Source organism: Falco punctatus (assembly GCF_963210335.1).
Source record: "Falco punctatus genome assembly, chromosome: 9".
NCBI classification, from domain to species: Eukaryota; Metazoa; Chordata; class Aves; order Falconiformes; family Falconidae; genus Falco; species Falco punctatus.
This window is the reverse complement of record NC_137589.1, coordinates 47,028,169-47,052,023: the sequence shown is the minus strand read 5'-3', so window position 1 is coordinate 47,052,023 and position 23,855 is coordinate 47,028,169. Positions and strand designations below refer to the sequence as shown.

The 23,855-nt window shown below is 44.1% G+C and overlaps 2 protein-coding genes across 4 annotated transcripts; both read right to left on the bottom strand.

The window, feature by feature from the left end:
- Nucleotides 1–93: 93 nt before the first annotated feature.
- Nucleotides 94–19,687, bottom strand: SNAPC4 (small nuclear RNA activating complex polypeptide 4; the record flags this gene model as incomplete). 3 transcript variants are annotated; one of them, XM_080401952.1, is made up of 23 exons in its annotated part: nucleotides 94–611; nucleotides 1,479–1,594; nucleotides 2,933–5,040; nucleotides 5,693–5,720; nucleotides 5,989–6,087; nucleotides 6,350–6,420; nucleotides 6,526–6,769; nucleotides 6,995–7,084; nucleotides 8,137–8,532; nucleotides 9,231–9,316; nucleotides 9,931–10,025; nucleotides 10,748–10,842; nucleotides 11,131–11,237; nucleotides 12,074–12,221; nucleotides 12,454–12,618; nucleotides 12,901–12,973; nucleotides 13,582–13,686; nucleotides 14,544–14,625; nucleotides 15,140–15,218; nucleotides 16,059–16,184; nucleotides 16,734–16,889; nucleotides 17,857–17,894; nucleotides 18,925–19,687. In XM_080401952.1, the coding sequence occupies 23 exons, from the start codon at nucleotides 19,685–19,687 to the stop codon at nucleotides 602–604; spliced, it is 5,280 nt and encodes a 1,759-aa protein (XP_080258078.1). In that variant the 3' UTR covers nucleotides 94–601. The 3 variants fall into 3 exon arrangements, with proteins under 3 accessions (XP_080258078.1, XP_080258079.1, XP_080258080.1); XM_080401953.1 differs by having other exon boundaries at nucleotides 6,526–6,766; XM_080401954.1 differs by lacking the exon at nucleotides 18,925–19,687 and adding an exon at nucleotides 18,318–18,563.
- On the bottom strand, nucleotides 19,679–23,818 carry ENTR1 (endosome associated trafficking regulator 1). The gene is made up of 7 exons (XM_080401974.1): nucleotides 23,580–23,818; nucleotides 23,231–23,503; nucleotides 22,610–22,683; nucleotides 21,726–21,837; nucleotides 21,060–21,122; nucleotides 20,239–20,378; nucleotides 19,679–19,835 (listed from the first exon to the last, which is right to left on the bottom strand). The coding sequence occupies exons 1-7, from the start codon at nucleotides 23,691–23,693 to the stop codon at nucleotides 19,742–19,744; spliced, it is 870 nt and encodes a 289-aa protein (XP_080258100.1). The 5' UTR covers nucleotides 23,694–23,818; the 3' UTR covers nucleotides 19,679–19,741.
- Nucleotides 23,819–23,855: the final 37 nt, after the last annotated feature.

The window sequence follows — 23,855 nt, the reverse complement described above, 5'->3', positions numbered from 1 at the left end:
TTGCAAACTTCATTTTTCTCATTAGCAATCACATTCATACACACATTATTAAAAGCACTATTTACCAGAAAAAAACCACACAGAATACATCAGTAATTTTTAAGTGAGAAAAATAAAACATCTGTATTTCAACAAATAGTCAAGACTCATTTTGATACAAAATTGGTCTGCTGCTTATTCAGCAGTATTCAGTCAGTTAGCTATCAAGCAAAACCACTGTCACAGCACTAAAAAAACACCCAATGAACAACATATTCTGAACATGGATAAACATTCACATAAATAGGGGCTAACGTAAAAAGGAAATAAATAACCATCGTTGCTCGTTTCCCCAGACTTCCAGCAATCTTTCCCCTCAGCATCTATGGCAGGTGCTAGTTTGAAAGAGAACAGAATTGGTCTATGCCTGAAGGACTTTCCTCCAGCCATTTTGTTTTATGTTCTTGCACCTTGTCTCAAGATGCAGACTTTGTCAGGCAATGGGAAAACCAGTTCAGCCATTTTCCTCTCTTCCCCAGGTCCATCTATCAGTTTGTTGGAAGTATTAAAAGTGAATAGTGCAAAGAGCATCTCCTACTGCCGCGTAGGAGGGCAGATCTCATTAGTGACTCCTGTAACAAAGCACAAATAACTCCTATTAGTCACAGCATTTTTATAGGAAAGCTGCCCTTCTGGAGTTTCTAAAAACAATTTTAAAGAAAAACCCAAACAGTCTCATCTGACAACCACACAAATCAAACCCCATTCACGTTCATTTAGTCCATTTCATCAAAAGCCTCAACAGGTATTAAGACATCATACCAAGATGTAGCCTTAAAGACAAACTCCAGTGAAGTAGCCGCTGGTCTTAAGCCCCAGCTTCCCACCAGCTTTTAACACTATTCTTGACTTCAAGACTCACAAGCCAGGCTACAGAGGGGACTACACAAAGACTACACTACACTACTACCTGCTCGGGATCTAGAGGATTGCCTGACAACTCCGAGCAAGGACATCTTACCACCAGCTTGCTGGAACCTGCAGCAAGGATTTACTTCAGCTTCTGCTGCGTGTTTAACATTCCCCCACACAAACCCTCTCTTCAGCAGTAGCTGCCCAGGCTTTCCTGTCCCACAAATTATGACCCTCTACTAGTCTCATTTTAGTAGCCAAGCCAAGAACTCGTAAATTCTACCAACTAGGTATAATGCTAGCAGGCAGTAGCATGGACTAAAAGGCTGCCAGATGTTTGAACTTTATGACTTTTTTACATAAGTTTATCATGGAGACATCAACTTTCCCTCCCCCTTAGTCTATGATTAATGGGTGATTGTAGAACTCAGTGCCTTAAGGAAACAAAAGTAGAGATAATATCAGTCCTTTCCTAGGGTCACAATTCATTGTCTAAGCTGTACCACAGACAAATGCATCTCAGGTTCTCTTCTCAGGCAAGAAATAACAAGATTCACTGAGTAGCCACTAACACATTTCCTCCTCACATTCTCCTCCTTTTCCTGAAGCGGGTACTTCTCCTGATTTGAGGAGCACTGGCATCAGCCGCAGCACTGCAGGAGTCCAAGACAGATTGTGCAGCATTCTCCTCAGATCCCATGTCCTACAACATAACCAGAAGAGACCATCAGTACCATGAGAGCTAGCATAATTGCAAAAGAAGCCCTTCAGTCACCTTTGTATTTCAGGGAGCTCAGCAAGATTTCCAAAATAGTCTTCCATGTACCTTCAAAACTAAGCATGGGACAGCAACATTCTATTACCAATGTCACAACAAGCACAAAACATCCCAAAATTTTCAGAGCAAAACCTTCAGCCAACACTGGCATTTCTTTCTGCTTCTGCTACCACTACCAAACTCGAGCGACTCCTGCTGTAGTTTGTGTCTGGGCAAAACTGTTCATTGCAGAGGTTGTACGCACATTTGTTAAGAGAGGGTTGTACACCCGCCACAAGTGATGCTTTAGCTTTCTCCTGGAGCCAGACAGTGCCCCAAACAACATAATCAACACAAACTTTTCATTCCTTGTAAGACATACCCCTACCATAAACTTTTCATTAAAAACACCAGGCAAACCACCTGGTTATAATGTTAATAAAAATAACAGGAAGGAGTGTGGTGGAAGATGACACAGGACAGAGGCTGTCAGCAAGGCTATCAGGCAGTGAAGAATTGCTGGTGACTTTTGGACTGCTCACAGTTCAAACTACACTGAACTTGGCCCAGACCCAAAAGTCAGAGCCAGAACAGGAAGATAATTGCTGGCTTTTACTATGGGAAAGCTCTGAGTTTTAGGCAGATTTGCCATATTTCTGTAGAAACAGCTCTTTACCTTGTTTACTCATCTTCATTAGTGTTTTGTTTATTTTGGAGCCACCGTGAACTGAAATGCAAGTTTGAGCTACACAACTCCCAGCATGTTCTGTAAGAAACAGTGCTGGGCAGTGAAGAATTTAGCTTAAAAATCAGAGCCTGATTTTAGGTTGACATTATGGCTTACATCGATCTACATACTCTAAGAACCTGTAGTCATAAAAAAATTTGAGACGAAGACCTCAAATGGCAACATACACAATTCCCCTGATATTAATGGGGTTTAAAGGAAGCATGCACAATGAAAAAAAAGGACCCAATTTAAAAAAATACAAAAGTCAGTGTAGCAGATTATAAACTTTAAGAGGAAGGAAGCTTTGATAGTGCCCAGAAGCAGGTATCATGTCAAGTTCAATGTGCTCCACGATACGCACTTTCACCCTTGTGAGGGGATAAAGGCTCCCAGCTCAGCAAGAAAGCTTTTCCTTTTATCAGCTGCAAAACTATGCTTATTCAAAGGACCAAATTTCTGCTACACTTAAGAGCAGTGGTGGTTTTCACCCTGGATTCCAGCGCAACATTTAGCTGGCAGTAACCTCCTTTTAGCTCTCAGCACCTCTGTTTTACCTGAATTAGTAAATCAGCATCTTTATCTCCAGGCTGATCACCAACCACCTGATCCAACGGTACCCCTGTTAATTCATGCCCACAACTCTCTTCCTCAGACACTTCCTTCTCACTCTGCCACTCCTCTTCATCACTCTCATCATATTGCTTCCTGCTGGCTGACAGAGTCGTCGTCACTTTTGGAGGAGGCAGAGTTGCTAGAAGAGCTGGGAGTGTAAAGGCTGCTAGGAATCTAGCTTTCAGTAGGAGGTAAGCAGGGTTATTGCCGAGTTTCTGCTGCACCAGTTCTCCAATAGCACGCAAATCAACCCCAGTGCCCTCACCCTGACTGGCATCAGAAGGCAGAAGACATGCCGCTTGCTCTTCTAGAGCTGCTTTCTGCAGAAGTAGCTTCGAGAGGGTTTTTAAGTTGCACAAAAAAGGTGGCAAATAAGGCAATCTGGTTTGGAGCAATGGTACCTGGACACCTTTTTTCCCATTCAGCCACTCCTTCACTAGCCCCTCATCTTCAAGGGAAATCAGGCTAAAGTCAAGTAGATTCTTTTCTGCACTGGAAGTGGTTGGCTGGGGTGGACTTTCAGCAGGCTGTGCAGCCAGTGGTTTCGAGGCAATAGGTCTATTTTTCAATGCTTGTGCAGCAAAGCAGTCAGAGGTCCCTGGGACATTGTTACGAGGAACTGGATCTCCCAGCTGGGGCGCAACCTCTTTCGTGATGCTTGGATTGGAAGACGATTTGTTTGTTGTGATGGAGTCATGACTCTTTCCCAAGGTAGGGAGACTCAACACACTCTGGGAATCAGACCCTTGAGTGCTTGAAGGTAGCAGTGTCTGGGGCAGGAGCAATCCATGCAGGGTTGGTCCATCAGCTGGAGGAGCAGTCTGAGAGGCAGAGTCGTCAGAAGCCCTGGAGAAGCCATCTGAACACGTAGGTGTTGCAGAAGAAACGCTGGATGTGGTGCAACCAGGATTTGCTGAGGTGACAGGTAAGAGAATTGTGGAATGGTTAGCTGTCCGTCCCAAAGGTACTCCTTCTGTTAACTGGGCACTTGGTGCTTTTGTCTCTGCACTGCTGGGGTGAGGCAGATTTGCTCCGGCTGGCACAGGAGGCACTCCTGAATTAGAGATGTTGCCATTGGAAGTCACAGTTGTCTGACACTGATTTCTCACAGCAGCAGCTGGCAGTCCTCGGGGAACACCCACCACAGTTTGTACAGCAGTGGGGAGCAAAGCCTGTGGTGTTACGACCCATGTGAAAGGCAGTATGCCGTTGGGAATCACATGTGAACCAGTTTGTGGAGTTACAAGAGCAGACAATAGATTGACTGGCCTCTGCTGTGGCACACTGGTATTCAGCTCACAGGTAACTGGTGTGGAAAGAGACAATTTGTTGGAGCCAGACTCAATGCCAACAGGCACCACTGTAATCTGATGTGGCGTAAAAGTTTGGGGTTGCAACACTACTGAAGCTGAGCTGCCAGCTAGGACCTGACTGTTGCAGGCTCCCTGATTTGGGGCCTTCTCTGCTGCAGCTGGAGTCAGGCCTGGAGAAAACCCTCCTTCAGGGCTACTTTCCAAAGCTTGCTCTTTTAGTTCCTTATTGGATTGTAGTTCTGTCCCTTGTGAGGAACCAGGACTTTCCCCAGTTTCTGGCACTGATGAGGAATGGTTTTCAAGCACAATAGCGGTAGAAGTTGAACCTGCAACAGAAGTAAATGCTGACAATGGAGCTGGTGCACACTGTACTTGGTTATTTGTACAACCGACCGCTGCAGGATTGCTCCCTGCTTGCACAGAAGGAATGATTTGCTGTGGTGAGTGCTGGATTATGAGAGGCCCTGAAACCAGCATCTGTGGGGCAACAAATACTGTCCTCTGCATAGCTTTCTTAGCCCGAGATTCTCTTAGCCGCTTCTCTCTGAGTAATTCTGAGACGGTTTTAGGCTTCTGCCTTTGCACTTGGGCTGGGAGAGCTCCCTGTGTGGCAGGGGTGCTGCTCTCAAAGGCAACGGTGGAAGTCTCCCTTGCTTTTAAGGCTACAGGTCTGCTGACAGCATTCCTTGGTATGCCCCTTCGCGAGTTCCTCTGAGTACAAGATTGTGATGAATTGCCTATAGAGGAGGGGAAATAAAATAAAAAGGAAAAAATTAAAAGATCAAGCAGTATTTTCAAAAGTCATTCTTTAGCTATTAAGCACCAAGTACCCTGCACACAGGAAGTAGCAAAATGCTTGTTTGTAAGAGTTCCTACAACACCATAGTCATGGTTTAATCAAGCCCCATCCTGACATCCTGCAGGTAACTGATGTAGCAAGCTTACTACTTGCTCAGTAATCACATAATTTTCCCCCAGGAAATCACAGATGGGCTAAGAAAGCACCTTAACCCGCACAGGAGGAACAGTACTGGTCAGTACCACACGGGGATGTCACACCAGCCAGGACGACAACAACGAACTGGGGTTTTGGTCAGTGCCAGCACATTCACTACAACCTATAGCTGTAGAAGAGCATTAACACCGACAGACTACAGAACTGGTGGCCCAGTGCCACTGGTCCCCAAGCCCTTCAGTACTTTTTCCAGTCCTTACCAAAGGGTAACGTATTTAGGCAATAACTGAACGATCCAAGAGCTAGCAAAAATGAGCATGACAATGTAGTTTTGTTCCAAAAGTTCTCCTTCAGTTAAATTGGTCATTAATGTAATAGTGTTGAATTAAGTGAAAGATCTTGCACATCATAAAAATTAATGTTCTGGTAGGTACCTGAAGAAGTCTCCGTATTTTGGGAAGCCTGCCAAAAAAATTATATTAAATTATACTTCTGAGATATCTGAAAATTAAAAAATTAAAAAATCAGAACAGTGCAAATGTGAATCAAACCCACATCTGCCAACATCCCATACAAGTGGCCACACAGCCAGCATTTTATCATGCTTCTGAATCAAAACAAACTGGTGACACACACGTACAAACAGCACACCAGTGGCCACAAAATTAAGAATCTCTACTTTAGTCAAGCCTTCAGGAGGAAAAGCTTAGAAACAGATCATGCAAAATACCTGCTGAGGCCTTCCTGCATTAGCCCTAAGAAGCTCTGACTGCCTTAGCCTCTTCTCACGAATAATCTTCATACAGCCATTGGTATCAATCTGGAAGAGCTGCAAGAGGAGAATTTCATTAAAATTTGATTGATGACAAGATGGATGGGAGAGGCTTCATATGCATGATTCTGGGGATGTTTTCACACTTACAGAAAAAGGATTTATTTGAAAAATATCATACAAGCCATGAGGTCAGATTAATTCAGTAATTAGATTATTTAAAGAAAGAAAGATAAGCCATCTATTTAAGCATCAAATACAGAAATAAAAATTACCACTGTTTGAAAGCAGATAATGCTATTAAGACAGTAAAACCTACCTGAATGAAAAGCGTGAACAGGGGAGTGCTCGTGAGACTGATTGACTTAATCTTTTCTTTAATGGAATCAGCTAGAAAAAAGTCCAACATCAAAATCAGCTGGGGATTTACTTACAAGGTGTCAGGAGGTAGGGAAAAAAGGTAGGACAGTACTATCCCTGATGGATCACCACTACCTTTTGTCTGATGAAAAGCCATCTTCCCAGTTTGCAAGGTGCAAGGCAGTAGCACATTGCCCACCCAAGGTGTCACTGCCATGAGAAGCTTTCTGTCAAGGTTCATTCTTCTCAAACGCTCTCTCTCTTGACGATAAGTTTTCTCTGTGATGTTCTGCAGCCCCTCAAGCTTCTGGCCAACAGATGTACTAACTCCAGATATTTTTGTTAAAGCAGTGGCAGAAGGTTTTAGAAACTTCAACTGCTGTGCACAAACAAATACGTAATTAAAAGTTCCAGTTAGGAAGGCTCTACCATAATTAGCCCCAGAAAAAGACTACTTGTGGGGCAGTTATGAAAAAAAAATTATGAGCTTTTCCTCTTGGGACTACAGTGCAAGAAGATACGCTATTCTATCAAATAACATTTCCTAAATACAGCCTGGAAGTGCTTACATCACAAGAGCAGACAAGACAGAAGAGGCACTTACAAGCTTCCTCTGAAAGCATGTGTTATGTCTTAACACTCTTCTCACATTGTCCAGGGTAACCCGTAGCACTTGCTTTCCACATCTAGAAGCCTTAACATAAAAGCATACAAGAAAAGATAAAAGAGAAAGTATCTCACAGAACTTTCACTGATTATACACAGAAGGTACAAAAGTTTTCAACAGTCCTGCTGTTCAAAGCATCTTATTGAAGGAAATCAGCCCTGATATGCACACATTTATCTTTTAGCCCTTGTGCATTACCACAATACCAAATGTTTATTTCATAAAAGCTTTTCGGTGAAGTATCTAGAAAAACCTGCACTGAAGGTCATAATTTATTGGATGATTCTCTGCACTTTTTGGCTTAATAGTACAAGGGAAGGAAAAGAGGCAGTTTGGAAAAGCCACTGACTCTTCCCTCAACTTCTACTAGTAAAACAATGCTCTACCTGTAATCAAAATTAAAGACTGATTAGACCAGATAAGCACTTACAACCCTTGCATACCATAACCCCCAGAACACACCACTTCTGTTACCAACAAACTTGCCATAGGTGCAATCGGTCCTGGAGTCTAAGGCACACAGGCAATTCTTAATGCAAAAGACAGAACGATTTTGCTTACAGGAACTTAACTAGCAATTTAGACTTACAATATTTTGCTAAGGAGTATCTTTTTGCAAATATGTGCTGGGAGGGTTTGTACTGTTTCAGTACCTGATCTGGGGTGAAAACCCAGCTCATAATCAGATACAGATGTATAAGCAACTTAACTCTTCCAAACTGTAAGCCAATACACCCTAGCCACAAGAGCACAGAGACATCACAGTTCACTGTACAATTCTGCTTTATGAAGATCTAAAAATAGTTTTGTTTCTGTGACATTCCAAGTGGAAAGAATACAGCTGTTTTCTAGGTAATGCATGGGGAAACAGTGCTAGAAATTTCTGTTTAATCCCACAGTGCAGTTTCCAACAGCACCCCCCAATGGCACAGCGAGAAAACAGCCAACAGATGCGCAAAAAAGGTATTTGCCATGTACTTATCACATAATCCCTTTACTGCAGCAACTGCACCTTCCAGTTGCTTCTGATCTAAGCTCCAGTCCTACCAAGAACAGACTGAGAATCCCAGGATTCTCACCTTGTTCATTACTTCTACTGGATTCTTCACAATGACATCCGTTGAATGTGGACGTGCAATGCCCCTCAGGAGGGTGTTCAACTCTGACGGTTCATCGGCAACCCTGTCCTTGTCTCCATCACGTGTTGTGCTTGGAACTTCACTGCAACTGGTCTTTGCACCAGCACTCACAGCAGAGAAAAGGGATAGGGCTTGGTATCTTCCCTGGTTCGATTCCTGTGTATTTGTCCGTGTCGGTATCCACAAATCAATGCTGGGAAATGCACACTCCTCCTTGCTTGGTGCCTCCTCCTCCTCTGAACTGTCTGCTAAGTCCAGTTCTATGTCTTCACTGCTACTCTCTGAAGAGCTGGAACTGTCTTCCACATGCCGGCGCTTTCTTGATCTAAATCTTTTCTTCTCAGTGAAAAAAAGCACAGACAAGTTTTAGCTAGTGTTCACCCTTGACTTGCAAATCTCTCAAATTATTAAGTTAAGAAGTTTTATGGGGCAGTCTCCTATCAAGTAAGGTGTGGCTTCCAAATGGATAGTTCTGCTTTACTTCTGCTACGATTAACTAAATGCAGTACAACTGACAATTGCCTTTGGACACAGATTTTTACTGGTTTAGATTCCGTATGCAAAAACAGAGGCTACAGATAGAGATAAGTTTGTGTTAAGAAGTGGTAGACATGAAAGTACAAACTAAGTACAGTGCCTCATCTCGACACATTCGGGTTTCCATGAACCCTGCCCTTGAGCAGGTGCTTTGCCATGGAAACAAGACTATCTTTAACACGGTCTTAAGCAGCCAGAATTTCTCCGAGTCCCTGGTACCAAAACTGGCAATTCGTGAAGGTACATCCCATCCTTACAGGCACTTCAAGGCAGTAAAGAAATCCTGGATAATTTACAAATATATAGCAAATTCACTTCAGACCTTCAGAACAAAGGCTGCTTTAACACATCAAAAAATTAGACCACGAACATCCATGACAAAAACCTTCTGTGAAATCAGTGTCAATTTTTGTATTGATTTCACAGGAACTCACTTTTAGTTTAGAGAATCCTAATTAAAGAGATGGAACCATGACAGCAGCATTTTTGCACAATACCTTAGACCCAATCATAAGTTTCCACTTGCTCAGACATTGGGAGCCAGTCCGATGTGGCAATTCAGAAGCTATTTTACTCCAGTGACCTATAAATGATGCCGAGTAGAACATACCTATTAATGCAACAAACTGAGCGACAGGCCTTTTCAGTGCAGAATATTATACACATATTCTACATTTCCTTGTATAAGAGACACAAGTTACTATAGAAATGGATCTCAAAACCTTAATACCCATTTGTGGTCTTCGATCAGACTCTGCACTATGATACACTCAGCTTAAGTTAGACACTACTAGAAAAATGAATCAAAAATGAAAACTCCAGCAGAACTCCACACTCCCTTGGAGCAGTAAAGGACTGCTTAGAAGAAAGCTTAAACAGAATGCTAAAAAACTTCCATTTGCTAAGAAAAGTTGTCTTAGAGAAAATAAGTGCACTCTTTCGCAGGCTGTTTCGAAGGGAACTCGCCCTTCCAAATTGTCCTAGCTCTGACACAGTGCTGACACTGCTAACAGAACTCTTTACTACACAATCCCTCAGTAACTGCACAATGTAAGGGATACTCAATCATGAGTATGAAGCAGAGCCTGCTAGCATGAGCTACGGTGCTTAAAATAAGAGGAGAAAACTTAAATGATAAATTCCTTTTTACTATTCATTTCTCTGAACTTCTGAAGGTTAAGCCACAGAAACACTTACCCAGGCCATGCTTTTGAACCAGTTCAATTAGCTGTTCCTCTTCCTCTAAACTCCACTTGCCTTTCTTTACATCACAGTGCAAAGCTTTTAAGTACCTTCAAAATGAAAACATTAAAGTGAGGAACGTTCAATCCTGCTTGTAGTTCTGATCGTCACTGCCTACTCCGAGGCTGAACAAAACCAGCATTCCTTACCAGATCTTTCGTTTTTCTAAGGGAGCCTAGCCCTACTCCCTCAATACAGCACAGCTACAATCTCTTTGTTCTCAAAAATATCAGGCCACATGATTAAGGATTACAACAAGCAGCTGTAAAACGGGTCACTGAAATTAGGACATACTGTACTCTGAGTTTCCTGAAGTTGAGTCCAAGGCTGAAAATTGCTCAGCACCTCATTATTGCTGTTCAGTTACTGGAAGTCACTGCCTAGTCTGTGTATCTGTGAAAATGATCAATATATGGATGACACCTTTCATCCCTACATGCCCTCATTCACATCTGATGACCCCTTTGCTTCATTTTGAACAACATCCTCCCCAACTTCTGCTAATCCACAGGCTGAGGGAGTGGCGTGCCACAGTCAACAATGTACTGTTCTCTCTGGTAAACTCAATTTCAACTTTTTGACTTATGTAACTACAGATGCAGGAGATATGTGGAGACAATATTAGAGACTATATTTAGACCATAACTCCTTCAGCAAAACAGCCCTTAAGGTGATACTGTTTTAAGCAAAGCAAACGTATTTGTAAACTAAGTTGCACCTTGGCTCTGTGTAACAAACTTGAAAGCACAGCCACTATATGTAGCATACTTACCGATCTCTGCACTGAGCATCGCTCCTCCCTGGCACTTCTGTCCGAATTTTATACCAGTCACGCTCTCCATACTTCTTAACTGCAGCCAACAGCAACTATGGTAATCAAACAAAGAAAGAGCTGAAATCCTCATCAGTAATAACCTTAAACAGGCCTGAGACAGAAGCAGTTGTACTCATTTCCACTGTATTCTAAATCTCTGAACAGAAGCATTTAGGAGCTTCTAAGCCCTCTTGACTTGGTAAACTGCCTGCCTTGCTCTGTTTTACATTCCTTTGCGCCACTGTTAAAGCTCAGATGTATATAGCCACGCACCATTACAACAGTCTAACCTTCCCACTTTTTGTACCCTGCAATTCTAGGCATCAGAGAACAGAGCTTACAGCATCTTCCTCTGGTGTCCAGGGTCCTTTCCTCAAACTGGGGTCCACGCTTTTTGTCCACCGGTAAATCAGCTGAGCAGAATCTCTTCCTTCCATGTAATAAGCAACTAGAAATGCAAAGGTGTATTTTAAAGCCTGTTGCAAACAACATTTCTTCCTTTACTCACATTGTAACTGTAGTATTTTCAAGCAGTGGCTTGCCAGAAGCAGCATATTAATCTCAGCTTCAATACTTAAACATGTTACATAGCAAGAATTGAAAGAGCAACTTGGTTACTACTCTTAACTCTACTCCTCACTAGCCACACTGCCTCTCAACACTCCTGAGGAGCAAAGGCGCAGTAGCGACCCCCTAAGAAAAGGCTTCTGGGCACAGCACTGAAAACTGCCAAAACAGCTGGCCCTAAATGAATACTGGCTTTCTAGGGGAGAACTCTGATGATTTTGCTACAAAAACAAGAGTTCACACAACCAGCAGTACTTGTTAACAACTCTCAGCCAATTGCAACCAAAAGACGGATAAAGGTTCCAAGAGACAGTTCTTGCTGATACAAAGAAAATTCCAGGTAGGTACAAGAAAGGCATGTAACACTGCTCCCACCAAGGAAAGAGAGGGAAAATGCACTCATCCTCTTTCATTCATCTCACCAGTAAAGGCTTTTAGAAATCAGTACATCCGTGGTTTCAGATGAGCCACAAGCACTGTTGTGCCTCACCTACATCACAGTCTACAACAGTAAGGCGAAAACACAGAACTATGACTATCCTGGCAATGGAAACATTCATAGGAAATAAAATTCATTCATTAATTTCCTGAATCAGAGCAGGCTGGGTACTCTCAAAGACATTAACAGACATAAGCATGAGAGGATGAAAAAAAATTAAAAACCATACAAAATCCCCTCAGGTGAATGGAAGGCATTTTCACTTGTACATCACTTACTTTTCTTGTATGGGATATGATTTCCTACTCTCATCTCCTGAACAAGCTCTAAAAGCATCTGATCTTCACGTCTGGTCCATTCTTTCCTTTTCAAATCTTTGTTGTAGATTTGATACTTCTGCAAGCACTGGAAAGGTGTCCTATTTGTCTTAATACAAAGAAAACAGGTATGCAGATAACTGATTATTTATGAAGACAAAAAGCAGGAGGTAAAGGCTAAAGTACCGAACTTTTTTGGTACTGTTCTTGAATGTTAATTAATGTTTTTTTGAGAAGCAATGAATTAACATTAACATGTTTTCTGAAAATTGACATGAGGCACAGTTAAGTCAGAATTAACCAACTTGTCACCTCTTGTTTCTGAGCTCAGAAGAACTTACCCCCAACTCCTGGGCTATAGTCTGCCAGTCCAGATAACCATGTTTAGCAGCTGTCTTCTTTAGCCTCTCTATTTCCTCCTCAGTCCATTCCTTTTTGTTGATGCTTGGATGCTCCCAATTCTGCCAAAACTTCTTCAGTTCTTCAGAACTACGTTGTCCATCAAACTAAAAGAAATGGAAAAAAGGAAAAAAAAAAAGAAAAAAGACTCTTTTGTCTTGTAGCTGGAGTCTGAAACACCTGGGCAGACAGGAATATATTTTGCATTCCAGGTACATCTTATTGCTAAGTTTTCCAGAATTAAATCATCAAATTTAAGAAGTTGAGATCACGTAACAGCCAGCTTTGAGCAATACATGTTAGGAACAGCAGATGCAAACTAGACCAGGTCAGGTAATTCTCAAAGAGAAGGGACACAGACATCAGACATAATAAAACTCCCAACTTACATGGATGTTTGAAATTTTCTCCCAGTCATGCTCATCGAATCTGTTTCCTATCAAGTCACCTTCTGGGAGTTGGCTAAAGCAGAAGATACAAAGAGAAAGAAAGAACCACATTAAATGGTTAATTTAACAGTTTGTCTTCCTGATCTCACTTCACCTTATTCCTCCTGTTCCTGACTGCTGGAAATATTCCACCTGTTACTGATTTCCACAGGAACTGAACATTTACTATCTAAAAGCATCAGGCTCTTTAACATAGTAACTTTGCCCAAAACAATTTTTCTTCTTGAAAGAGTTCCCTACAGATGTTGGTTTAGCAGGAGGAACAATTAATGCAGTATGAAAATACATGGCTTTAGATATACTAAGAAGCAAAAACTCAGAACTACTAAAAATGTCAGAACTCTCTGCTTCTTTGTTGCCAAGTCAAGAACTATTTAAAGCAGTGCCTCTATATTGGGTATAGATACTACGTTTGTGTATCAAGACCCAAAACACAATTCTTAGTAGAGATGACAGCTCTGCGGAGTTTGAACAGCACTTAATCTTTTGCAAGCCAACACAAATAAAGGTTTCTCCAAATGTCACATCTAGAAGTGTTCGGGGAAGGAGGAAACTTTTAAGAGGTGAACTCCAAGAACAGACTTTTGTTTTCACCAAGAATATAAAAAGAATGCTTCTCACTTAATTGCTTCTATTTCTCGCTCCACTTCTTTGATTTGCTTTTCCAAGATCTGTTTCTCCATTTCAGTCTTGACTTTCTCCAGTTTCTGATTCCAGTAACTCACCCTGTTCAAAGACATTTTTATCATTATTTAATACGACTAGATAGGAATGAGGTCAATGGCAACAGAAGACATACGGCAAAGATGATTTCCTCATCAGTATAATTCTTTCCCTCAAGTTTATTTCCACACTACACAAAACCATTGTTCTAGGTTTTCCCACATGGCACACTCGTCCTATTTTTGCCCCTTCAATGCAAATCACTGAACCAGAACAGTTCTCAAATTAATGATTTTGGTATTTACAGAGAGAACCAATGGTTGCTGCAACAGCAACAAAGACCACAAGCTCCAGGCACAGAAATCTCTCACTGGACGCATCATTATAACTTGCTACATATCATAATGTCAGCTTCAAGCCCCGTAGACTATTTTATATTATACCACTGTGTAATGGAAAGAAACAGATGGCTATAAAATGCCACAATACAAACCAAAACCTCTCCACCTGCCAGATAACCTGCAAAACAACCACCAAGCATTTAGAACCCAACCCACACACTGTAACCTCTTGCTTACGGTCAGAACACTGCAGTCCAAGACCCTTTGGACCACATGCACACCCAGGTAATATAGATGTTAACAAAGAAGGAAAGATGCTGCTATCTACAACAGTGTTTTCCTCTGCACTGGTGCCCACAGGACAGAGGAGTTTGAGGACCACTGCTGTAAATCACACAGTGGCTGTCCCAGGCCTAACAGCGATACCCAAAGTCTCTCCTGTGTTTTGTAACCTTACTGAACTGCAAGCAGTTAATACAAGAACTTGCTGAAGGAAGGTGGAATCTCCACGTATATACTCTCCTATCTTCATATATAACGTTGTCATCAGGAGAAAGATGACATTTGCACAGTACTTACTTCAGTAACTTTGGCTGAAGCAGGCGCTGCAAGCTGTCACTTACTACTGATTTCTGCAACAATGTCTTCTCTCTGCTTTTCCCTAAACCAAACAAGGTAATTGAACATTCAGACGTTAGTGCAAAACCACTGCCAAGAAAAACAGAGATCCACTGCTTTCAATGCCTCTGTTAAATTATCCCCCAGCTCTTCAAAAAGAGTTCCCCACCTAAATTGCTAATGTCATGTCTGAAAGGAGACCTCAGTACAGATCATCACCCTGGTGTCTGTAACCATCCAGAGCTGTAAGTGTCCCTTGAACTCCTCTCACCTGAGCAGTACCCTTGCACAACCTCACTTGGTTTTGGAGCACTCACACGAGTTGATGGAGCAAAACAAATGCAAATGAAAGACGACAGTCACTAATCACTCACTGAAACAATTTATAAAGTATCCCATTTACTTTTAAGTATTACTTTTTTTGTGAAGTATGAAATATCAGAAGTGTTGATGTTTAACTGCAAATGGCGAGAGGGGGGATGACACTACTAACAATATCAATATATACATTTTTTATAGCTCTTATAGAACACTGAACAGCACATAGAGTTACTTACATTTTGTTGAAGTCAGTTGTTCAAAGGATTTTATGCCCTGAGCTGCCCTTTCCTTGGCATCTTCATTGGGAGGAGGGCCCTAATGAATTGTAAGAGTGAGGTACAGAGAAAAATTACCCTTTCTCCTCAGAACTCTAGCATGAACTGCTACAAAAAAGACTGGTAACTCAAACTTGTGCAAACTGTCACATTCAAATGGCTAAGTTACCTCTATTAGCACTAGCTCACAGATACACCAGAAGACACAAGAAAACAAATACAAATAGATACTGCTAAAAAGTTTGTCCACGGTTACACAGCACATCCTCAGCTCAGAGCCAGGCCTGCTCGCATCAGCTGACGGTTGGTTAAAGAAGCATTTTGAACATGGAGACATGTAATACACCTGTTTGTACCTACTTAAGAATGCACTATCACCTTGGGTAGGATTTAATATAAAAATCACCAGTTATTGCTTGAACATTTTATTAACCTATGTACGGTGACAGTTGACATCTTAGCTACAACAAAACTGCAAGATCTCCTTTTGCTAGCGACCCTTTAAAAAAAAAATGAAAAAAGTAGTGACATTTCCCTCAGAAAACTCAGTTTCAAAAACAATCAGATTTCAAGTAGTACTTTAAACAACAGCATGGAATTGGATTGGGGAGATGAAGGCAAACAATTGAAAACAAGAATGTTCAAGTGCCCCATGGCTGGAATGCCACTCCTCAGAACTCACTTTCAGATGTCACAGCCAAATACAGGTTGAACAAACGTTTCCAAAAGAGGGTAAAGAAGCAACAAGTGTGAAAAAAGTTTCAGAATGAGGAGTGACATCCACAGTTATACAGTTGACACATAACATTTTTAACGCTGTTACAATTTAAGTCTATCATTGAAAGATATATCAGTGCGTAACCTAGTTATATTTACTTACAATTCCTGTTGTTTTATCCTTGAAATATGGCTTCAGAAAATGACCCAAAAATATATTTGCTGGTAGACTTCTACCATCTCCTGCCTTTGCTACTTTTGGACCACCAACCTCGCACATAATTTCCTTCTGCAACACAAGAATTAAACAGTATCAGTGTTTCCTTCAAATTCCTAATTTCAGAGAGCAGTGGCTAAGCCATCACAAACATCCCAGGCAGGGCTCAAATTGGAAGCACCAGACTCTGAATCAGTGTACATGTTGAAGACAGGATCTGGAACTTTCTAAGTTTGTATAGCACACTGCAGATGATTAAATAAAATAAATACTAACTTGCTACAAGAAGCTAAAATATAAGATATAATATATCCTAGTGGTAGCATTTTTGGTGGTAAGAAATCATGGAAGTATCAGTCATATAAGCCAACTGAAAGGCCACTCAAATGAAATTGATTTGAATTGCGACAAAGAAAATGAACCTAGTTTGTGGCCAAGCAAGCGGAGCACTGCACCAGCACATGAATAAGGGACTATGATTGCTGCAGCCGATTCCACTGGTACCTGTGATGGATTAGGAACATCCTGGGAAGTTTTATTGGGCTTTAGGGGCAGGGGAAGGCTGGCAAATGACAACCCAGAAAAGCACATAGAATTAACATTTTATTCCTGTTAGCTCACCTGCTGTTCTTTGTTTTGTGCGATGAGACGCTCAACTTCTTCGATCTTTTCCTGGATAACTTCCTGATACACACGGTTCATCTGCAGACATGTTTCCGGATCCTGTGGCAGACTACCTTCAATATCATCGTCGCTGTCATCTTCTCTTTCTATTTCCTTGAAGCAAATGGGGGAGGGAGGGAGGGGAGAAATACTTGCTTTAAAAGCAGGTATGGAACATAATTTTGTAACTCATCTATTATGTTACAAAACTGTTGGAAGCAAATAACTGTCTGTCCCTGGCAGTTGTCCTGAATATTCCCAGAAGGCAGTTCCCAGCCTCACCTAGCTCCCTTTCGCCCTGTTCACTAGTTCAGCCTGCTGCTTGAACCAATGCCCAACTCCAAATCTTGCCAACAGCTGGTCTTGTACCATCACCTGCAAAACTGTAAATAAACTGCAAAACAGTAGTACTTTACACTGGAGCTTTTTTACCTGTTAAATCTCAGAACCACCCCTTTAAACTTCCTCCTAACTTGTGCTTCTACTGAGGCAATTCTTCCCTTACATGATTTATTACCACACACTTTGGACACAAAGCACGGCTGACCATTTCAGGTGCAGATTGATCTTCACAAACTAGCTTCTCCTTTTCCTGTGTTGTACAGGTGTTAAGATGTTTCTCTGCTAAATGTTTTTATACGAAGTCTGAGAAAATATTATGTTTAAAATTACATCAAAACTAATCAGATCTGTAAAATGCCTTAGAAGTCATTATCCCCTCGTGTACGAACCCAGGACTCTTCAGGTACAAAGCAGTAAGAGATTTCTTGATCACAAGCTGCGGATTTCTCTCACATGCACTTGCTCTGTCACCTCCCCAGAAGCGGGTGTGTTTCCAGTGACAGAGATCAGCAAACACTAGAGCAGTGAGGCCTCCGATCCCTCATTTGTTTTCACACGAAGAAGTCTATTACATTTGAACAACAAAGTCCTGGGCAGGAATAACTAAAGCTCAAGATCTATTAATCCTTCCTGAGCAACAGAGCTAAGTCAGCTGCCTAGATTCCCTCAGAACAGAGTGAAATCTCCCTTACTCTTGCTTCCTTCAATAGACAAATATGCTTACAGAGAAAATGGTTACCATTTCAGCATGAGAATCTGAGTCATCTTCGCCATCATCTGTTAGACAACAAAAACATCAAAATGCTGACTGTAGTGGGGTAAAAAAAGGAAAGCTTCAAAACCAAAGACTTTTCAATTAAAGCACACAGAATAAAGCACCGCGTGGTACCTCAGATGTGACCACTATAGTTTTGGGATACTAACAACAATGTCAAGTAAAAGTGACGTTTAGTTATACTCCATGTATGCACTTTTTTTGTTCTAGAGTAAGAAAAAAAAGAGCAGCTCTTAATAACTACAGCAACAATCAAGCTGCGCCTTGGTCCTAAACATCATGGGAAATTACAGGCTCCAGAGCATGCAGTCAAGTGAACATTCCAACCCAACAGGACCCATAAACTTTGTGAGCACCCCACAGCCCTCCCACACTCCAGCATTATTTGGTTTTGTATTCAGTGTGGCTACAGACTTTTGACATACGTTATTCAGACTTGCATGATCAAAACACAGGTGGATGAAGTGACTGTGACAACCACTATAGGTACAGATACCCGAATATCATCACCCTCTTCCTGCTTTGAAAAATGAATTTTTGGAGTGACAGGCTGCAACATGGAGTGGCTCACACAACAGAGTTTATGTTGTCTGTTCTGACGGCATGGAAATGGCTGTGATTTAACTATTGACAATATCTGGTGAGCTGTAAGGTTTCATGAGTCAGCTGGTTATCACCTGCCGTGACTAGAAACCTCCATCAGGAGGCGTGAAGGCTCTCTCAACCTCCTCTGCCAGCTTGCCCTGGGTTTCATCATGAAAATACGCAACCCAACGATGTACGAGGCTTCTCCCGCAAGCAGGCCTACTAAGCCAAGCCCTGAGGAGGCGTTTCGCCTCGAGTCCTCCAAAATTCGTCCCCAGCACCGTCTGTGCGCAGCGCCTGGCAGAAATGGTGGGGTTAACACAAAACCGACGCCAGCTCGTCTCCAGTCACGCCAGGCATGCATCTCAAGCGCCAGAGCAGCAACCTGAGGCAGGAGCAGAAGCACCGGGGGGGCCTGAAGAGAGGCGAGCCCGCGCCCCGCCGTACCAGAGCTGAGGCTGCAGTCGGACACGGTCACTTCTGCGCTGGCCCCGCCGGGCTCCAGGCTCCGCTCCAGCTCCTCGATCTCCCGCCGGATCTTCTCCCGCTCCGCGTCCAGGTCAAGGGCCGCAGGGGACAGCGCAACCCCCACGCCGGGGGGCCGGCAGGCCCCGGCCGGGCCCAGCCCGCGGGACATGGCGACGCCGCAGGCTCCCGGGCCCAGCCGCGCAGCCTGGCCGCTGGCCCCGCCCCCTCCCCTCCGCCCAATCACTACTGGGCACCCTATCAGCTGACCCCCGCATGTGACGCTACCCAGCCAATCGAGCGCGCCGCGGGTTGCTGGGCGGGTCCAGCGCACGCGGCAGGCGGGAGGGCGCTCCCGGGTCCCCGCTCCCGCCCCGCGGCTGCCGCAGCGACCGACCGCACACCTGCTGCGCCGCCTCCGCCGCTTTAATGGCTTCGCAAAACCGTGACACGGAGGCCGGGGCGAGGGCCCGAAACCGCCTCTGAAGGCCCAGCCCCGCCGCGCTGCGCGAAGTCCCCACAAGCCCTTTTCCCTCCCTGGCAAGGAACGTCCTAAGGGGGAGAGCAAGGGGGGACCCGGCCGCAGCCTGGGGTGCTCGGGAACGGGGCCGTGGTCCCAGCCTAGCAGAAGGGGCATACTTTTGTCCGTTCCGGGTTTTGTGATCCAGCGGCTGCACAGGGTAGCGGTGGAAAAGCCGGGGTTCTGCAGCAGCGTGAACAGCTTCACCATGATGAGGCTGAACATCAGAAATTAACTTTGAAGTCACAGTTTCCACATGAAAGTGACGTTCTGTTTGAGTCACTGTCCATCTTCTGACACTTCAGAAATTCTGTCTATCGATTTAAGGAGATCAGCGACGAGCTGCAGGGATTCTGCGCCAGAGACCAGCTGCCTGCAACGGGAGAGACACGGCATGAGGCTGAGGGGAGAGGATGAAGTAGCTGGACACTGCTTTGGTGGTGTCCACCCATGCCGCGTTATTTGTCTAAGAAGCAGTTTGTACGAAGACTTCACTTCCAAGAAGTGTAAGGGTCTTAGAGAAGTGAAGTACAAGAGACTTACGAAGTATCACAGTCGTACATTAAGTAAAAAGACTTACAGATACTAGTTATTTTTATTACTTGAACTTAGAGAAAAATACATTGCATGTAACTAAGAATATGGACTAGCTGATCTGGCATACGGGATACAAGAACCTGAGTTTCAATCCTAAAAAACCCCACGCTTAGCTGTGATGTCAGGATTTAGACAAGGATCTGGGATAGCATTAGGAGAGTTGTCTTAGAACAACTCACTTGATTGATGACCGGGAGTTGGTTATGACCGTGAGAAGGTTCTGTAAGGCAACATCTGCATTTTGTTTCACCACGGCCAGACTTGCTGACTGGCCCAACCTCAAGGCTTCATTCTCCATCTTGTAATTCTTCAGCTGAACCTAGGGAGGAAGGGAACAAAAGCTTGATGTGAAAGACAACCACAAAACTCCCACAGATACTTTACAACTAAAGCAATTAACAAATACATGCACACAGCAATTAATTAGGTACAACTAATGAATAAAGAGCAGTCTGACAGAACAACTTGGAAGCCTTCCCTGACACTGAAAACAGCACGCAGCATTTCCCGATGGCCTGCCAGCCAGCAGCCCTCAGGTCTGCTCGCTTCACAGAACCAACCCAGTGCCGAGTGGCACATTCCAATTCCAATGGTGGCAATGGACGCTGCTACCTGATGCCAACCTGTGACCAACTGCACACAGGCTCTGCTGAGCTACCTGTAATCTCTCTCGAGCTTCTCTCCCTCCTGTCAGGCACCCTCCTGCAGCTAAACACCCATCTGCCCTGTTGTGTTACAGCATTCACAGGTCCCCAGTATCAAACGGCATCTGAGCACCGCATGAAACTTCAGCAAAATCATCAGTGAAGTACCACACATCCCAGAGACAAAATTAACAGTCTGCGTACAGCTGAAGTGTTCCAGTCTAGAACATCCTCTATAGCATTCACTGGGAAAAGCGAGGCGTAGTTTTCCAATATCCTTTCTACAGCCTCAATTTCAAGATGTATGCTTTCAGTTGCAGTACATTCAGCAAGACCTTAAGAATGCTGCTTCATACCTGAAGTAGTGCATTTTCCTGTTTCAGTTTTGTAGCACTGTTTTCTGCTTTAACAGCCCGTTTCTGAAATGGAATGAAGATTATTTATACCATAGCAGCGCTCAGGATACAGCAGGCAGCTTGAGCTACACAGGAATACATGATTCCAGCACATTAACTTGGAAGTGATACAGTTTGTGTTACAATCCTCATTTTCTGAATGCTTTACAAGACGGGGATAGTGCCCCCAGTTACGTCTGATAAGCTGTCTCCTCCCCTCCTCATTCTTCATTTCTGGTATCTTCAAGTGCCATCAATCACTTTTGGGCATTATTTTTTTTTTCTTGGACAAGAGGAAAACTTACTCAGTATAAACAAGCAAGCAGAGAAAACCGCTCTTAGCTCATATAGGTGTTTTCAGAAGGCTGCAAAAAAGCAGCTGAAGTTATTGATGAACCCAGAAATGGTATTAATGCAAAGACCTCCCTTATTCTAGGTAACGAAAGGAGTTCTAGAGCGGGATGCAGTCCTGTTATAAGGGAAAAGTCTGAACCCATGTCAGAGCCATTCAGTGCTCACATGGGTTCAGCTTCCCTCACTCTCCTAGAGGAGGAAGGAAAAGGAATGAAACTACTCAGTTCCAACTGCGAACAAGCTTCTAATACTACGGCAAATGCCAACACTTACAGTCATCAGCTGGAGATTCTGTTCCACGTGCTGCACCATTGCTTCCAAATCCTGCGCTTCTTTTTCTTCTTTAATTTTGTTTTCCTCAAGCTTTTTTTCAAGCTTCCTCATCCTTAATAAACAAGAGACAATGTACAGTAAGTGCCTGCAACATTAAATACTTAAGGAAGAAAATTCTATGGAAGGATCAAGAAACTAATTCTTTCATGTTTTAAGAAAAAAAATGTCTTCCCACAGAACTACACTTCTAGGCTGTGGCTGAGGGGATTTATTTATTCAACATCCAATAGCATTAATGGAAACTATATGGCAGAATGCAGAAAGGCTGCAGAGGAAACACTGCCATTCACAATCAGCCTAGATAAGGTTAATTCTGAAACAAATGGTTACCCCATCACCGTGGAAATACCAGCTGCCTCACTGTGAGGAGCAGAGGCTTCACATGGGAACTTAAGAAATTGCCACACTAGATCAGTCACCAGATTGTTTAACCTCAGAAAATTTAAGTCTTCCAATATCAAGTTGCTCACCAGCAAAAATAAAAACGTTTTTCTTGCTTCAAAGGAAAGAGATTAAGACTCCTTATTTTGTTAATCTGAAGCTTTATGAAATCATCCTGGCAAGCCCTACCCTCATTTTCACTAACCACCTAAACTGCATTGAAGCATAAGCCACACAAACACACTCATGAAATGTCATCTTTCTACTTACTTTCCAAGACTTTTTCAATAAGAAAACCAGGTTTGTTACAGCTTTTTAGTAAATAGCATAGATTTCAACTACATTTTTCTTCTTTAAAGACGTTGACTGTTTCCAGTGAGCACCTCTTCTAAGACAACTCCATGCTTACGTGGTTACTTTCCCCCATACTGTGGCTTACGCACTTGTCTGCTTGACTTTCAGAGAAAATCTGAAGCTTATTGATCTTGCTTCTCAAACTGGCATTCTCTTCTTTTAGCTAAAAAAAAAAATTAAAATTCTCATTAGAAACAAGGGTATAGTTTCATAACGCTACTAATGCTCCAAGACCAGTACCAGAAAAAATGTTGAGCTTTAACTCTAGTGATGGAAAGTTCTGCACTTTACATTACATTCAAGATTACTTTTGTACCTTATTTTCCCATCTGGAAACCATCTAAGAGCACTAACCCTGTGGGGCACAGAAACGCAGCACCAAACAATCAGCGCAGATGGGGCTAATCAAACAATGTTAATTATAAATTAGCATGACCTCAAGGGGCAAAAGCACGAGGAAGACACCTGGGTCATGCCAAAAGCAGTAGGACAGACAAGGTCCTGGATCTGCCTCATACTGCAGAGCTGTTTTTCAGACCTATTTCTCTTCCTCAAGCCGCTCCAATGCGCTGCCACACACCGCGGTAGCCCTAGGTGGCAGCACGGTCTGACACCCCTGCGCCTGTAGCAACCTGCCACACAGCCCGGAGCTGGCCTGCCAGCGGGCGGGGCGTGCGTGTCCGCCCCGGGAGCCCGGCCGCCGTGCTTACCTCCGCGTAGCTGGGCTGCCGTGGCGAGTGGCAGCACGGCCCCGGGGGCGCGCCCAGGGAAGCCCCGTTCGGCTCCTCGCTGCCCGCCAGCCCCGCGCCCTCGCAGAAAGAGCTGGCGGAGGCCGAGGCGGGGCCCGTGGCGGCGAGGTGGGCCTGCTCCACCGCCGAGGGCTGGTAGCTCCCGTCCCATTCCTCCTCCTCGTCTTCCGCCTCTCCGGGCGGCGCCAGATCCGGGAACAAGAGGGGGCCGAGGCTGGGGCCGGGCCGCGCCGCCTGCGGAGGGGAGAGCGGTGCTGAGGCAGGCGCCTGGGAGCGGCGGGGCCCAGCCGCGCCCCCAGCCAGGCCTTACCTGGCGGGCGCCGCCCGCCGTCTCGCCGCTCCGGGCCTTGCTGCGAACGAACTCGCGGAAGGAGAAAGGGTTAGGCTCGGCCGGGCCCGCCGCCGGCAGCCCCCCCGCCGCCATGCCCCCTTCCCGCTCCCCGGGCAGCCCCCGACCGCGGGGCGGGGCCTCGCCTCAGAGCGAGCCCCACCTCCCTTTGAGACAGACCAATGAGCGGGCGGCCGCCGCAACCTCGCTCAATGGCGGCCTCACCCGAGTCCCGCCTCCCTGAGCGGCCCAGCCCCG